Genomic DNA, 17,921 nt, shown 5'->3' on the forward strand with positions numbered 1-17,921 from the left:
AAATTTCGTTACGACAATGCATTAAAAAAATCGTACACAAATGTTTTTAATTAGAAAATCCAGGAAAAAATTGCGCAATAATTAAATTTTTATTATTAAAAAGTCAATGCATTTCTTTAATTTTATTTTTTATTAATCTCAATTTTGATAAAAGGCTTTGAAAATAAATTTGTTTTATAGTATTTTCGAAAAAAAAAATGCAAATAGATATTTATTGTAAAAAATTCCGAAATCTCAATTTGTGTTTTTTAAAATTCAAATTCAAAAAAAAAAAAAATCTTTCGAAATACACATTTTTTTGTGTCTAAAATATATTTGTGGCAATTTCTGTAGCCCTGGATCAAACTTTGTATCTTGTAGGAGAGTGGACATATTCTTCATTAGTAGTAGAGTTAGAGATTATAAACAGTTTTAAAATATTTACATAAAGTCTTAAATGAAAAACCATAATGCCAGAATCTAGATGTTCAAATAATTTCAAAGGTTAATTCAGATTGTTTAGACGAATGTGTAACTAACAAGTGATTCTGAAATTTCACGCATAATGGCAGGACTTGTGATTTCGAATTGAAGTTTGTCGTTTAGAATTTGACCTTCTCATCAAAATATTATTTGTTTGTGTAGCAAAATCAAAAATTGGAAAAAAGAAGGCAATTCTGAGATACTTCTTTGTTTAAAATTATTAATTTATTTCGATTTAATTAATTATATTCCTTTACTTAAATTACTATCAGTCACTTACGATTCCTTTATGCACCTATTTTGATGCCATCCTGATTCTATTCAAATTCTTTTGTCCAAATTAAAATTAGAAAATACATCAATTGCTATCGTCAACAATTTTTAAAAATTTAATTTAAAAATATCCAGAAGTGTGAAAGGAAACTTGTTATACTCAGAAAGATAGCAACTTTTAAAATGTCTTTGAATAAAAGCGAGTCTTAAAGTTTATTTAGCCAATTTCTTCTGCAGTTAAAAACTTTAATGATATAATTTTTAAAACAGAATCATTGAGTAATATAGACAGTAGATGGCAGCACGGATTGGTTAGAACATAAAAATGCGAAATCTTTGTAAGAATATCAAGGTTGCTACCCAATTGCAAAACAAAGAAAACCAAGAATAGTCGGAGAATTCCGGAAAGATGGGAAAAGTCAGGGACATTTATTAAAAAAAAAAATTGAATTTTTATTTATTTTGATAATTTATTTATTTTTATATTTATTTTTTTCCCTTCAGAGAAGGGAAAAGTAGTGGCAAACATTAAAAATAAATCATTTTGTAAAGTCTGAAATGGAGGGCATCCGCATTTCTACGCTCACGCTGGGTGTGGGATGTTTACATTTTAATTTAAGATGAACTGAAAATACAGCTATGTAAAATCGTCAATGTCGTAACGCATCTAATTTATGATGGATTCTATTTCTTTTGACTGATTTGAAGCAATTAACTTCTTCATTATTGGTCGTATTATATCATAATATACATATCTAGTAATACATTTTTTTAAAAAATTGCTGCTTTCACCATTATGTCTTGCATAATTTAAGATATTGCTGTGATAATCTAATGATATAATTTGTTAATCCATCGCGATTGAGACTTCAATCAGCATTTAAAACTAGTTAAAACCGTTTTAAAGTAATAAAATTGACATTTACAAAGTTGCATAGCATTAATATTCAGAAATGCTGTGGAGAAGGAAAGAAAGAAAATTCACCATAATTAATTTATTGCATATATAACAGTTTCCGCGGAAGTCCCTCGACTCTTTTTTTAAGAACGGCAAGTTCTGAATGTATTTTGATAACGTCATATTTAATGAATAATTTTTACATTTGTTTTCTATAGAAAATGAGCCATGACTCAACTCGCATTACTGTTATGGTTTTCAGTTTTAATGGACTTTTTTTTTATAATTCAAAAGAAAAAAAAAATGACCATTTTATTTTTATTTTATTTTCTTGTGTACAAAGAAAAAGTATTGAAATCGACAAAAAATTCGAATTTGAGATGTTGGTGATGAGCACGTTTTCAAACCTCCCTGCATCTGCAAATCTTACTTGTGGAATGATCTTTGTCTCTCAACACATATAAGTTAGACAGATGAAATGTGGCATGTGGTCTTTACATCAAGTTTGTAAATTTTTTAATCCAATTTTGAATAAAATCCACTCTTAGGATATTTGTCTAGCTATCTGAACACCGTAGCTACACATCGTAAAGAGTTCGATGGTGAAGATCTGGTAGTCTGATATAGTATTAAAAGGGTGGATAGGTATCGAATTTTGAGCCCAATCTGTCAAGGAATGAACCGTTTGTTAATCTGTTCTTACACATGCATGTACACGTGAGAGCTCTAAAACGCATCCGTTCAGACGCATCGACGTTTTGACTCCGTTTTAGAATTCAAAGTTTATGATTTTGTGCCAAATCCGTTGAAAAGTTGACCGTCTGTCAGTCTACATTATCGTGCTTAAGAACGGTGAAACCCAAAATGAAATTTAGACAAAAGAAAATGATGCGCGAAATAAAATGTCCGCGATGCATAGTCATTTTATTTCACTGTATGATAAAGCCCAGAACACTTATGTGCGAAATCTGTAGTTAGAAATCTGAGCACTCATAGCGTTAATGGTGGGCGGCGAATTATATTTTTCAAGAATATTTTATTATATTTTTTAAGTCAAATTTCGTGATTTTAAATGAGCCGCCTTAGGTGACCATTTGATTCGTAGGGATTAAAATTTGTAAAATGGTAGGTTGCAAAAGGGTTGTTTCCTTAGTAAAATATTTTTAATCTTCAAATTTTAATAGATATACATTATTTCAAAAGCCTTACATAGTTCTTTCAATTGTACTTTATATTTCGGTATTTTTCTGTCTGTGTACCATCTAATTATAAAAGCAAGGAAAAGCAGCAATATTTTGAACCAGAGGCATTTTAAAATTTTTTCACCATTGTCTGATTCTGAATTTAAATCTTGAGTACAAAAATTCAAAAATGTGTTAAAAGCATGCCTTGTATTAAAGCCTAATCAACACGCCAAAATAAACCTAATATTCTTATTTGATATCAACAATGAAAAAATGTCAAAATGAAATATTAGAAGCAATAATTAAAGCCTGAATTTCTCTTCAACAATAAAATGTATTGTTATAAAGTAAGCTTAAAATATTTAAAAAAATTAATCAAAAATGGATAGTGAATTATCTAACAAAAATTAATTAAAAATAGGAAGCAAAATATGTAGAAAAATTTTATAACAATTATATAGCAAAAAATTAGATTTAATTGAATTTTTTTTTTTTTACAATGTTGTAAATATTTTTCTACTGTAATATTTTCGGAAATTATTGCAAAAAATGCTATAACTTTGAAAAACAATAATTTCGCTTAATTTTTAGTTAATTTTTAAAAAAAATCGTTCAGAGGAGCATATTTCCGCCCTCCAAAGCCTTATATGCAAGTTTGGAAGATCTAGATCAAATGTTCTGGCCTGCAGAGTTCATGTGTACGCGCATATTACATATTCATCTTTATCATAAGCAGAGATATGCCAGATGTAAAATGTACACATTTTCCAGTACAAATTTATTGCAAATAGATGTTTGATACAAAATTTAATTTCTTTTTTTCATTTCTCGGAGATATTTTTGTTAAATTAAGAAGAACCGACCATTATGGTTCATATTTTCTATAAATATTTTTATTTTTGTTTGTGTATTTTTTTTTTCTTCTGAATATTGGAAAACAATATGGCTCTCTTACTTATGCGATCGGCAAAGTAGCGTAGGAATATTAGCGCTAATATTTTCTTCCATTTATTATTGTTATTTCCCATAACTTTAAAATTCCTCCTATATAAAGCAAAATACTTCTGAAGTTACAATAATATTAAACTTATTAAATTAATTTAAATTTGTTGTTTTATACATTATACAAGTACATATTTGTACTCTATTTGACATTTTCTTCAGAAAATATTTTTAAAACAATAAATGTAATATTTTTCGTATAGGATTTGATGTACTGATTGTTTCAGAAACCCAAGATTATTGCTTTTTTACGATTTTACCCTGCAGAGGAGATACGCAGTGAATAATATAAGAGCATTTACATAAGTCTTTGGAGGTTTTTATCTTTTGATCCATCTGATGGGTTTTCACTAATTTCTGTGGTCGTTTCGATATATACTTTTTAAATTCGAAATTTGTGCATTTGTTCTCTGTTTAGCATGCTCAATTTTGCGGTCTATCCATGATTCTATACTTCTTAATTCCGTTGATTATTGGGATTTAAAATCTGATTAAATAAAATGTAAAGATCTCCTTGCACAATAGTACTCAGTATTTCTGTATCAGTTAAAGAATATATGAAATCTCTAAATAAACATTTAAAAATTCATTCATTCCAACTTTTTAAAATATTTAATGAAAACAATTTTTTTTATGCAGTAAGGAAACATTCAGTGATAAGAACCAATTTCCAATTTTCTTCTTCTTTTGATAGAAGTCCTGCCCACGTGCAGACGACTTTTTACTACTATTGGCAAGATAAAGTTAATGCAATTTTGCTTCAAAAAATAATTTCTATTTATTTTGATACAATACCACATAGTTAAAAATGTGCGTGCGCGCGCGCGCGCGCATACGTGTGTGTGTGTAAACATAATAATTTTTGAAGCAGAATCGTGGCCGAAGACAGAGAAGAAACTTTGAATTTTAACTTCGCTTTTAATCCATCTCGGGAGACATGTCATTTGTTGACATTAATAACGCCCTTAACACGCCCTTTCACAGCGAGGCACAAAAGCAGAAGAGAGTGTAAGTGAATATCAAATTCTTAAGCGTCTCTGTTCCCTTGCGAAATTCAAATCAATCACCATTGGCCGATTTGGATGGTTTAAGGAGGTTTGGTTTTGCAGGCACGAGGATTAACAAGATTGACTTGAAACGGATCTGGTTGATTGACGAATCGCATTTCCTCCTCCAAGGATATGTTAACAAACAGATCTGGAGGCTCTGGGAGACTGAAAATCTTCACCATGCAACAGTTCGGTTGCTGCAACACTTAGACTCACAGTTAAGTGTGCGTTATCTGCCAAAGAAGTCATTGGTCCAATTTTTTTAAATCGAAAATGTCACCGGTGAAGCTTATTTTGACTTCCTGAATGACGGTACCATCCCATTATTATTGGTTTATGTAAGATGGTGCTAAATCTCACCGCACTCAGCGAAATTTCAATCCCTTACCGGAACATTTTTACGATAGACTGATCGAGTTAGATTCCGTTATGAGAACAGGCAATAGTATGGAGTGGTCACTTTACTCGCCGGATCTTTACCAGTGCGACTTTTTTTTTTTTTTTTTTTTTTTTTTTTTTATGGAGGCATCTGAAAGACGCAGTGTGTCTCACACAGCCCTCAACATTGGACGATTTGAGCTCAGCAATTAAAACCGAGGGCAAGGAAATTGGAACAGATGTTTGCGCAAAGCAATTACGAACTTCTACTCCAGACTTTCCATGTCATTTGTTCGAATGGTCAAAAATCTGTAGTATTGAAAGTTCTCAATAAACATTGATTGTCACTTTTTTTTCCTCATTTCTTGAAGTTTTCATGACACAAGCTTCATACCTTAATTAGACTTTGACGCTATATTCGGGAACCCGAGAAAGTTATACATCAAAATACGTGTTCTATCCGAATCTGTAAAAATTATACGCTGCATACCTTGTGGACACCCTGTATATATATATATAAGGGTGCCCAAATGTTCTTTTGGCTATTCTTCATATTGTGCTTGTTTTTTTGTTTATTTTTTGTAGATGGAATTATTGTTTATTTTTTATTTTAGTGTTGGTGAGAAGTTAATGTAATAAATTTTTCTTGCAAATAGATATTATGAATTGAATTTTTGAAACTTTGGAGTAAAATTAAATTAATTTCAAGAACAAACAAATTAAGATGCAAAAAAAAATTATTTTTAATAATTAAAATCTCAGAAATTGTTAGAATTTTTATGTGGTTTAGAAAGACGTTTCTTCAATTAAAAAAACTGCTTTATGTTTGAGCAGCAGGAGGAGTAAAATGTACCATTAAATTTGTTATATATATATATATATATATATATATATATATATATATATATATATATATATATATATACATATATTATGAATTGAATATATATATATATATATATATAACACCTATTGCAATTTCAAAAAAAAAAAAACTATAACAAGAGCATGATAAATCTTCACATTTTAAACATTCTTGAGTGCGAAGAAAAATATTTGAAATTGTTTCCCTGTGATATAGAACACTGCAATTTAAATGCAGACAAAGATATGTCACTTAAATATTGTATGTGCTCTCTAAATTATGGATTTGCATGAAAATGTAAGGGAAATGCATTTAAGAGAATTCTGTCCATGCGTCTATGTGAGAATACAGTAACTCAGAAATAAGACGAGATAATTAAATAAAATTTGACAAGGAATTTTTACATCTAAATTGCAGATTTGTTGCGTCTCTCTTTATATTATTATCTGCAACATCAGCCATGGACAATTATGCAAAGTTTAAGCAATTCTTTCGACTAAAGTTGTAGCGATACTACAAGTTTACCAAAGTTTAAGCCAAAATCTTTGGTGAAGTTGTAAAGGATACATACTACGTACTGTTTTGACTCTCCTACATGTTGGTACTAATTTTATTTCCATGTATAGACAATAATAAATTTTACTGAAAAGTATATGACAGATAATAAAAGAACTGTAATTGTCAAAAAATTCGAATTCGAAATTTTGACGATTCTCCATGTTTTAGACGGCTTCGAGTTTGAAATATACACTTTAGCATTATGGCTGTCTATCTGTACAAAGATAGCTGAAAAACGTTTTGAAATTTCATATGCAGTCTTTCCATCGTATTTTTAGAATTTTTATTTCGTGGAAAATCTGTCTAGAAGAAATCGGTTTATCCGGCTGTTCGAATATAAGATAACACGATAACAGAACAGAGAGGCAGATGGATAAAATTAGATTCACAAATTTATCATCTATAGTGTAGACACTAGCAAATTTTGAGCCAAATCCAACAAGGCATTGAACTGTCTGTCGGTCTGCATTTTCAGAAGCATATAAATGCGATAATTCAAGAGTGCGATGTCTCAAATATATTAATTTGGTATGTGATTATTTTAAAACTGCCGTTGTAGTTCAGCGTCAAATTTTTATTTCAACCGGTTTGGAAAAACGTGTCTAAAGCACAAATTCGTATTGGCATCAAATCTGGTTTTAGATACCGCATGCCAGGTATTTATCGCCAGAAAACTTGCCAAGAGTCACTCGGTGGATTCAATAAAAAGGCTAAATGGACGCCGAAGTTTAATATTTGGTAATTATTGTATTCCAATGGCGTGCAAGGAGTGTTGTGGAATAACACCTTTATCAGAAACTATGCGAGAAAGTTTTTAGGAAACTACACCCACTGGTTTCAGTGGATAATCCTGCTATCATTTCGCAATTGATATAAAGTTTGGTGTGAAAACGGGGCAAATGAGATGATTAGGTGTCCCTGGTTAAAATTCAATGTCTCAGTCTTTAATTTCATTTAATTTTCCCTTCAGTGGTTCTTTTTATAGTGAAAAAGAATTTTCTTATTGATTTTACACACAGTTCGGAATTTTCTGGGTTTGAATGTCATGAATTAAATTTTTAATGATTGATTTTTCTTTTTCCCACTATGCAATGTTTCTTATTTGATTTTTGAATGAATGGGAGCTTACACAAATTTTTCTTGAGAAATAATACCTACCATTAAATTGTTGCCTTCATTAGTAAAACAGGAAAATGTGACTTATAAACATCCATTTGTTTATTTCTGAAAATACATTCAAGTGGTACTGCAAGTTCTACATTTGGCTAAACAAATAAAAGTCATCACAAGTAAGTTCACACCACATCACAGTCGCAGACATTGGACAAATAAATGGAGCAGAAATCGATATATTCGTGTAGCATTCCATACATAAGGTCACAGCCTCTCCCCTTTCGTTTACAATCATAAGAATGACAGTTCATTTCAAATCGCAACAAAATATTCATGCATAAACGAATCACAAGCGCACATTTCAAAAATTCTTTTCAACTGAGAAAGAAATCCATAACAACACACAGACAACAGAAACACAACATACAAACATTAGTTCAAAATGCTGAGCTTACATATAAATGGTACAATTCAGAAAAAGAGATTCGATATAGAAGCAGATATTGCGGAAGCCAAATACAAGCCAATACAATAAATAAAGCATTAAAGCACATATACAATGAAAGCACAATCAACAAGAGCCTACATAACATTACAGAGCACATACATAAATGGCAGACATTTTTTTTAAATACTGTTTGCTAGCATTTCGCAGAAAACTTGTAGAGTTTTCCTTGACACAGAAAGCTTTAGAAAATAAAACTTACACAATACAACGTCTTAACAAAAGCAAGCATCTGCACCGACATTCCGAAAAAAAATAAAAGCTCCCATTAATAGAAAACACGAAAGCAGTTTTAAATAACTGGACGACAAACATGCGCGAGAGTGATTATTGCACAATGACCACATATAAAACGTAAAAATTCCGTTTCAAAGGTTGTTAAATATTACGTAAGTATATTTAAAGAAAATATTTCTTGCTATAAAACCACTGTTATTAGACAAAACTAGGCGCGCTGTGTTTGAAACTTAATACTTCTTCAGGGATGTAAAAAACACACGACATTCAGTAATAAATACGAGAACAAACAGCAGTCGGAGCAAGACCCGCTTGGTCCGAATTTAGACACAAATTACAAGATGAAAAGTCCCTGCCGTCGAGGCTTCGGAAATGACGTCACAGAAGAATGGAACTGGAACATGGAACCTTCCAAAGTGTAGTTTAAGCCGTACTTCAAACCCTCATGGTTTAAGACGGTTAACTTCCTAAAAAAGAGAGAAAAAATGAGATATCCACTTTATTAAACTATTAGCAACAGAGTACGAAATATTACTATTGCTTTCGTTTAAGACGTTTGAAATTTCGGAAATGTTTAAAAGGGTGAAATGAAACTAAACGATTCTGAATTAACATAAACTTTGGTCAGAAAAAAGAACGCCTATTATTTTTATCTATTGTGTTATTTTCATTCTTTCGGCGTATGCTTAAAGGTTTGTTTGGTTTTTGCAGTAAAGGACTTTTAATCTCTTAATTGCAGGATGTGAAATCTTAAAAGAGGACATTTTTGAGAGAGTCAGGCAGAAAAATGGGAAAATGCCTTCCCTTTTTTTAAGTAATTGAATAATTATATCTACAGCTTTTAAGATTATCTGTAAAGTAATCGATTCTTTCCTTTCCTATTCAGCTATAAACTTTTCGTTCTCGCATATGGCTGCACTGTAAGAAAGCAGAGGAAAGGTTATTTGTAGGGTGATTAAAGGATAGAGGTAAGTTCAGTAAGGTGTGTTAAACCTTCTTGTTCATCGGAACGACATATGTATAAGCTTGTACGCAGGGAAATTGTCTATTCTGGTATATTATTCAAACTGTAAAGGAAAGGATACTATACAGTAAACGAGACTGCAATCGCCGCTAGGTTTAAAGTTGGCATTATTCGACTGAGCCAGCATTCATTGCTAAAACTTGGATAGATTTTCCGTTTAGATTTAGCAGGTGTCCGTTTGCTGGATTGTATCGAAATGCGTTAACGTTCACTAAGAAGTTACTACTTTAATTTTGACTAATGTAAAAATTGAAAACTGGTAATAATTTTTACCATAATTAGTTTGAAATGAAAGGCGATTGAAAAATATCAGTGTAAAGAACGTTCTGGAAAATCGTTTACATCAAAGTATTATGCTTTCCACGAAGTTTTAAAGAGCTTCAATGGTGTTTTTAGATGCTTTTGATGTATTTTTAAATTTTTACCAGTTGAATCATTTGTTTATTTAACATGGTTAAATAGAAATTTGGCGGAAAGAATATGACAGTAGAAAATCGTCACATTTTGAAGTGTAAAAATGCTATTACATTTACAGAAAAACTAAATTATTAAAAAAAAGTTATGTTACAAAGGAAAAATAATATATTGCGAGAATTTCTTCGGTAAATATATTAAAGTTACACCATTTAAGATATTATAATACTAGACTAAGTCAGTTATTTTAAACCCTTCAAATAATAAATTATTATTTTTCCTCCAAAAGTTTTACATTTTAACATCTTGGCATTTTCTATGGAGTTATTTCCAGATCGATAAAATATTAACTTGAACATACGAATTAATGCGGTCAGTCAATAAAAACATTCTTTTGTTGTAAACAGCTCCGTTAATGACCAAGAAAACCATTCACCCGCGGAAACTAGATTTCATTTCACGATCAAGGTCTCTCAAAGGACCTCGAATTTGGGTCGTATCGATTCGACCCAGACACTTCCGTGTTACTCGATTATCCATGTCAAGTTCGAGGTCCGGGTCATCCGGCAGGCTTTTTACCAAAGTCAAGTTCGGAACGTGGTTTGATTACTTAATGTTTTAATGAAAAGACCTCTTTATTTTTCTACCCGTCTTTAAGCAAGTCTCAAAATCCTCTCTTGCTGAGGATAATGAATGTATTTAGAGGAATCAGGAAGGAAATAATGAGTTAAAGGCTTTGAACGTTGTAGAGTAATGAACGTTGCATGTAATTGTGTTCTTTACTGAAAGATACGGCTAAATGTACTTAAATCATAGCTAAATTTTTTTCGTTGTTTTTAATTAGTGCTAACTATTTACTGTACTTCATATTGATAACTGTTAAAAATCAAAAGTATCATGGCTTCATAATTAAAATTATCACACCGCAATATATCGTACACATTTTAGAGAGTAGATTTGGCAATGAGAGAAAAAATTTCATGATCATTGAAGAACTGTAATTTCACATTATTTAAAACAGGAAGATTATAGTCGTTGAAGCATGTGTAAACGCCTTGCGTTCAATTTTTTTCCCCCATATCTTAATTTTCAGGAAATATCTAGGATATTCTTTGAACCTTGAATTTCTCGCTTATAATAAGAGCAAATTTTCTTAAATCTAAGAGGTCAATATTTTCCTCAATCATTCTTTGCTACCAAAAAGATGATAGCAGTTCTTTTTAAAATCTAAGAAATAATGCAAATCAGTTTTTGCACAATTATACATTTTCTTTAAAATAAGAAAGTTGTTTTAAATGGGTTAATGGGCTCTGATTATGTTGAAATGATGATTTGTGAAGGAAGAAACTTTTTTCTGTGACATTTCATCGATATGCAGTGGTGTAACTAGACATGGAAAGACATGTTTATAGAAACTTTCTTCTATGAAACGTTACATTTCATCTATATGCAGTGGAGTAATTGGGGCCCCGGTAAATATTTAGGATGCGGTCCATTTTCTTTGCACCTAAAATGCAGGAGCGTAGCAGTTTTCTTTTGGGAACCGTCAGCGATGTTGAGCCCCTTGAGACAGTAGGTATTTTTACTTGTTCTGCATACTCGCTCCTGCAATCGTCATAATAGAATAAGGCAAAAGCAGTTACCTTTGTCAGGCGATGTCTTCTAGTATTTCTTCTCAACGGCATCCAGCGCCTTGATGAATTTCTCCAGGATGTCCGTGACGCCTTCGAGGAAAGCTGGACTCACACTGGGCAGGCCTCGTTTCTGGCTCTCACGGAAGAAGGCGCCGCCCAACAAAGGCACCAGCATCGCACCCAGACCGACCACCATCAGGAGGGGAAGGGCGGTGGACAGCATAGAAGAGCCGGACAGTCCTCCCAATCCACTCAGAATGCTGCTGAGTCCTCCACCACCACCTGAAAGAAATAATGCAGCTTAATAATAAATATATATCTTGTAATAAGCACATAATTTATAAGTATGTATATACAAAGCTTTTATATAATATATATTGCACAGTACTGAATATGCTAAAGGCTAATTTTTAAAATCAGAATTTTGAATGATAGTTTCTTGAGGTATATTTCGGGGCGACTCATTTTTAACTTCGTCGCAAGAAATATCTTATTTCAGCATAATGATGTCCTTCAGAAACAAAACCAAAGTAATGGAAATATTGTAAATCAAAAGCAGCCTGAGCAGATGGATGTGTTCATTTGTGCAGGATTATTCTTTATTCACTTCATTTGATGAATGGCCACCTGTTTTGTCTTCATTCTGATTTAGCCCGTAATATTCGATTTCATCGATATTCTGTTGACCATTCAATAGTGGATGATGCGGTCCAACGAAAAGTATGATGCCTCACCGGTAACATGGAGTTTAATATGTTAATTAATTAATTAGTCTGTTTATTAAACTAAAGACCAAATATAATTCCATTCCCAAAGATTTAATTTTTTCACCTTATACCTTTTCACCTTTCACCTTCTGTGATATTTATTAGACAACATAAGATTACCCTTAAAAAAATCGTTAGAATATTTGACTTTTTAGTGCTGCTTTATTTCGTATTGAATTCAATTTTTTCGAGCATTCTTTTTGTTAAATCTTAAAGCATGAACAATTTAATACCAATATTGTACATTTTAAGGCTGGTATTCTTTAGTCATGGTCTAATGATTTTAATTACGGAAAGTAATTAGACATTTCAAGGTCCAATTGATCCTTTACAGTTTAAAACGAATTCTAAATTGAAATACTGCTGAATAAAACAATACAAGCTAAGAAACGCAAAAGGTTGAATGAAATCCAATTCAGTTAGCAACAATGCATTTTAATGGCCAGAATCCCTTCATCGGTTCAAATGTATTTTGCAGTTTCCGAATCCATTTATTCCAGCTGAGTAATTCGACACGATTGCTCTAAGCTTCATCAAACATTTGAAAAATGCCGAAGAGGCATTTGAATGGGAGAATATTTCGGTTCAATGCAACAGCAACAGAGCGTGTAGAGGTAATAAAAATTTCAAAATTCATAAAAATTCTTTAAACGTATTTTAGCAATTAAAAAATATCATTGAACGACTGTTAATATTCTAAGAAAGATACAACGTCCGAAATATTTCTGTTGCCACGGTAACAAATAATTTACAATTTATTTACTTCTTATTGACAGTTAGAAGGGAAACAGCGGAAATCCTTTCACGCGTAGCTGTTTATTTCTATACGTTGATTAGTCTCACATTGATTAGGAGAAAGATCGGCGAATGTTGCAACATCATTTGAACGTTTATTCTATTCTACGTAAAGAATGCTAAGAAATAAATATTTAGTTTTGATTTTCCTATTTTGTTATTAGTTTCTCAGTTCTAAATTAATTTTAGTATTAACAAGAAAAACGTTCTATTAATCTTTTTTCCAAAATTTTGTATCTCCTTTCAATGATTACAAACAATTATTATATCTTTGTAGAGAACATTGAGTATTATTGAGTAAAATGAGGCTAAAGTAAACTGCGATGAATTAAAATATATATATATATATAAATATCATGAATCCTGAGATATGTTTTTATATGCATATATATTACATATTTATACATACATTTTCATTTTTTTTAAATTAAAAATATTTTATTTCTTTCTGCAGTTACAATTGTAATTTCAGAATGAAGCAAAGCATTGAGTCATCTTTTCCGGCATCGCTATACGTTTTTTTTTTTTTTTGGGGGGGGGGGGGGGATGGTATTCCGATGCACGGAATAACAGCATTGTTAAACAAATTATTATGTTTCAATCGAACTTTGAATACTGCAGTATAACTTCAAATGTGAAGACTTTGAATAAATATATAAGTGGCATAAATGATGTCGTTTATTAAGAAACAAACAATGAGTGTTAGTTGGCGTCGTTTCTAATATTCAAATCACTAAAATGGGCTTTTTATTTATAAAAAATAAAATTTATGTTTGTTCTCAAAATAGCGGTGATATATAATTATTCCAAAGATAATAATTTCTTATAAGCCTATAAAATGTTTGATGATAAAAAAAACACAAATAACTATTATTGACAAATGGGGAAAAAAACGTGGATAAAAATAACATTTAGCATGCAATTAAGTACCGACATTCCAGACATTTCCACAATTCGTGAAACGCTGAATCCATATTCCTCTACACAACAATGGCGATAAAAATTTCGAAAAACTACAATCTGAGTAGATAATGATGTCGTAAATGGAAGATCAGGGGGTGTATTTTTTTTCTCTCCTTTTCATTTCTTGCACGGGTACTGCCGAATGGTTCTCATAAAGTATATAATGATATGAAAGTAAAAATATTTTGAACCTGTTAAAATATTTTACGAATTTCAAATAATGAATGGGTTTTTCATAATTTGTTAACGCTTTTTTACGACTGTAAATGCAGTATAATATAGCTGGTAGGTTACTTTTGACATTTAATACATCTGATGATTAGGCATCTCAGAATATATCTTTTATTATTTACTTAGGCAGGAAATTTTAATATTTTGTCAACAATTATATTTAAGTATTAAACAAAGAAATGAATAAAAGAATATAAATTAAGTCTTGAGTCCAAGTAAAAATATGCCGTGAAACCTTGGTAAAATTTTCATAAAGTGAGGGAATTTTTGAATGAGATAGGATTTTTAATCAACAATAATGGCAAAATTCTGAAATGGTGTGTCCAGGATTATTTTAAAAATAAAATAAGAGACGATAGCTGGAAATTTAAAAAATTTGATAGTGAATTTATGATAAAGTAATTGAAATGATTTCTGCATAATTTTCATATAAAATGAACTTTTGTCTTTAAAAAAAAAAACCGTAGTATAGATGCGTTTTCTTTATTTTGTTGGTATTTTATCATTTAACGACAATTATCGATATCTGATTGCATTTTTTTTTTTTCGAAAATAATCGTTTAGAAGCTAAAAGCTTTTATTTTTTTAAACATGTAGAAATAATCTATTTTAGGTTTTGAATATTTCAAATAACGCTTAAATAAGGCAACGTTTTAAACTATCCATCAAAATATTGTTTAATTAATTTCTTTCAGTTTAATTAATTTCTTCAGTTTTGGGTATTTCAAATAATGCTTAAATAAGGCAGTATTTGAAACTATCCATCAAAATATTGGGGCTATAAAATGCAGCAAAGAATCAATTGTATCTGCAGTGTTGCAATCGCACTTGTATTGTATTGAGAGGAGGCTTGAAAAGTGGTTGCCACTTGTGATATCATATGAAAATGAGAAAAATTGCATCCCATGTATTTCAAATCTTTACCTTCTAATAGATATGCAGTCGCAAAACTGAAGCGCATCACATTGAACGATGTCTAGACACCGATTTCACTTTCTGACGTACACTGCAAAAGAAACTTTGAAAAGTAGCAGCAAAAGATCTTTAGAACATACCGAGTCCACCACCAAATCCTCCAAGTCCACTAAGGGCGCCACCGAGTCCAGATTGCCTGGTCACTGGGCTGGGGATGAGGTATGCAGGGGAATGATGTTGTTGTTGCTGTTGACCATGCTGTTGAGACTGTGATGAGGAATGCTGACCAGCAGCAAAATGAAGGAGCATCAGGCAAGCAGCCACCAAGAGGTTTGCAGTACGGCTCATTTCTACGAATTTAACCTGAAAGCAAAAACAGGTTAAATGGAATTAGTTTATAAATTCTCATCAATGAAAAGAAAACTAAGTGAAATGAATTTGGTGATGAAAGCGATTTAAAGCAATATTTAATGCATGAATTTCTTTGCACCGATGCTTCAAAGCAAAATTTTTGCTTGCATTATTAAAGTCGCTGACATTAAAAAATATCGATAAATATTCAAAAACATAAAATGTGACCTAAACATATTTCTAAGCTTAATACATATAAAAGGATATTTATTTCTCTCTATTAAATGAATTTTACTAAAAACATTTCCAAAGATTCATTACTGATAAAGAAAAGAAAGCTCGGAAAGTTCATAAATAAATTCTCTTAAAGCTCATAAATTAAAGATGAAAAATATTGATAAAGCTATTGAAAAACTCATAAATATTGATTTTTAATTTAGAAATAAATGTTCTTATTTAAACAACGTTCAAAGGATTTTCTCCCATGAATTTTACTGTCGTAGGACAAAGGAATCAAATTTCATTTCTGTCAAATATAAGAAATTATAATATATGAATTAAATTTCTCATTTTTTTTTTCACATATATGAGTTGAACTTGTAGATAATTTTTAAGCATTAATTCTGTATGGAATAACAATATCAGAGTGTTGAATGAATATCATACAATTGGATATTTAATAGATAGCAATAGATTTTAACTCCTCCTATTCTTGTAAATAAAATTCTAAATCCTAAATATAAAAAGACATTTTCAAATATAATGAATTTTTCACTTCATTTAAAAAAAAAATGAAAAAAATTAAAGAATAGAGGAATTTTAATAAAGAACTACTCAAACTACAATATTGCAATTAAAAAATAGCTGAATATATTCATTCAATTTTCTATGTTACCAGAAATCAACGAAAAACACTTGATATTTTTCTCTCCAAAGAAAATAATTTCCTAAAAACAACCGAAAAACATACTTCTGATTAATCACCTGACGTCCCTAAAACAGCTTTATATTTCAAGAGTATTTCTAAATAATCCATAGCAACTTCGAACTTCTTCCTATTGCATCCGATAAAAATGGTTTAATGTTTTCTCACTCACCTGTTGGCAACAGTAGGAAAAGAACAGCTTAGAACAGCTGATGATGTTCGAAGAACAGACGAATTTAAAATGGCTGAGGGCGGGAACTGGCACGAGCTTTTATAGCGGCCTACCTTCAAGCTGACCTTTTAGATGAGGTCATCGAATGGGATAAATAACATGGATGTCACCAAGATCCTAGGATGTTCTCCTAGTTTACGCATCCAGCAGGTAACGGAAGAAGTTCTCTTCCAGGCTATTGGACAAGAGGGAAAAGTGACGCAATGCGTGACGTCACCTTTAAGAACTTCGAGATCTGTTTCTCTGGGGCATGTTTACAGATGCCGTGCATGGTTGATCCTAGTTTTTTTTTTTTTTTTTTTTTTTTTTAATAGCTAAGTGGAATTTTGTGCCATTGCGGTACAATTAGTATGTTCGTGAAAATAAAAAAGAACAAAGTTACTTTCATGGGGCTATACAAACTACAGAGATGAGTTTGGATGTTTTTAATGATCAATAAAATATCTCTTAGCACCATTCGAATTTCACTATATAGAGTAATAAAAAAATTCAGGTTACTTTCGTGGTGCTGTGTCGAACAGTTGTCTGAGAAACAAAAACGGGATTCAGAATATGTTACTTTTTCGACTCGCTATCAGCGGAAAATTGCTTAGTAAGATTTTATTCAGCCTGTACTTGACATTTATCAACAAGAATAGAGAAACATGGAGTAGGCAATGGAAAAGAACATGAAACATTTGCTGTATAACAATAACATGAAAATGTGTATCCCTTTCTCATCACCACGCAAAAGAAATGAAATGTGTCATTAATATTTAATTGCATTAGTGATATTTTATATGAAAAAGTAATCGAACAGTTGCATTATGTTTAAGATGCTTATTTTATTATAAAAATATTAAAATAAAATTTATTCAGTATTCAGTTTTATAAGTTAAGAAGCATAATTAAAATATTCACTTTTGTTAATATAATTAAATACTGATGATATTTTTATATATTTTACGTTCATTTTAAAAACTTTTACAAAAAATAATTTTTTTACTTTAAAAGTAATTTAGTCTTTAAATATTAACATATTTAATTTGTAAAACTATGAACCCAATTTTAAAGCATTTTTCAATGTCATAAATTTTAAAAAAGCTTGTTGCAAATAATAAACTTTCTTTAAGATATTTAGAGCTATATTATTTTTTTAATAAATAA

General features: G+C 30.7%; 1 protein-coding gene across 1 annotated transcript; it reads right to left on the bottom strand.

Moving 5' to 3' along the window:
* Positions 1 to 7,869: 7,869 nt before the first annotated feature.
* LOC129969479 (harpin HrpN-like) lies at positions 7,870 to 16,815 on the bottom strand. The gene is made up of 4 exons (XM_056084065.1): positions 16,716 to 16,815; positions 15,408 to 15,630; positions 11,606 to 11,878; positions 7,870 to 8,991 (listed from the first exon to the last, which is right to left on the bottom strand). The coding sequence occupies exons 2-3, from the start codon at positions 15,613 to 15,615 to the stop codon at positions 11,625 to 11,627; spliced, it is 462 nt and encodes a 153-aa protein (XP_055940040.1). The 5' UTR covers positions 15,616 to 15,630; positions 16,716 to 16,815; the 3' UTR covers positions 7,870 to 8,991; positions 11,606 to 11,624.
* Positions 16,816 to 17,921: the final 1,106 nt, after the last annotated feature.

The sequence above is a fragment of the Argiope bruennichi genome, chromosome 5 (assembly GCF_947563725.1).
Source record: "Argiope bruennichi chromosome 5, qqArgBrue1.1, whole genome shotgun sequence".
NCBI classification, from domain to species: Eukaryota; Metazoa; Arthropoda; class Arachnida; order Araneae; family Araneidae; genus Argiope; species Argiope bruennichi.

Bases quoted from the DNA above. Each gene is read 5' to 3' on its own strand.
- LOC129969479 (XM_056084065.1), bottom strand. From the start codon at position 15,615: ATGAGCCGTACTGCAAACCTCTTGGTGGCTGCTTGCCTGATGCTCCTT. The intron at 11,879-15,407 runs GTATGTTCTAAA...TATTTCTTTCAG, and splicing joins AGGATTTGGTGGTGGACTCG to GTGGTGGTGGAGGACTCAGC.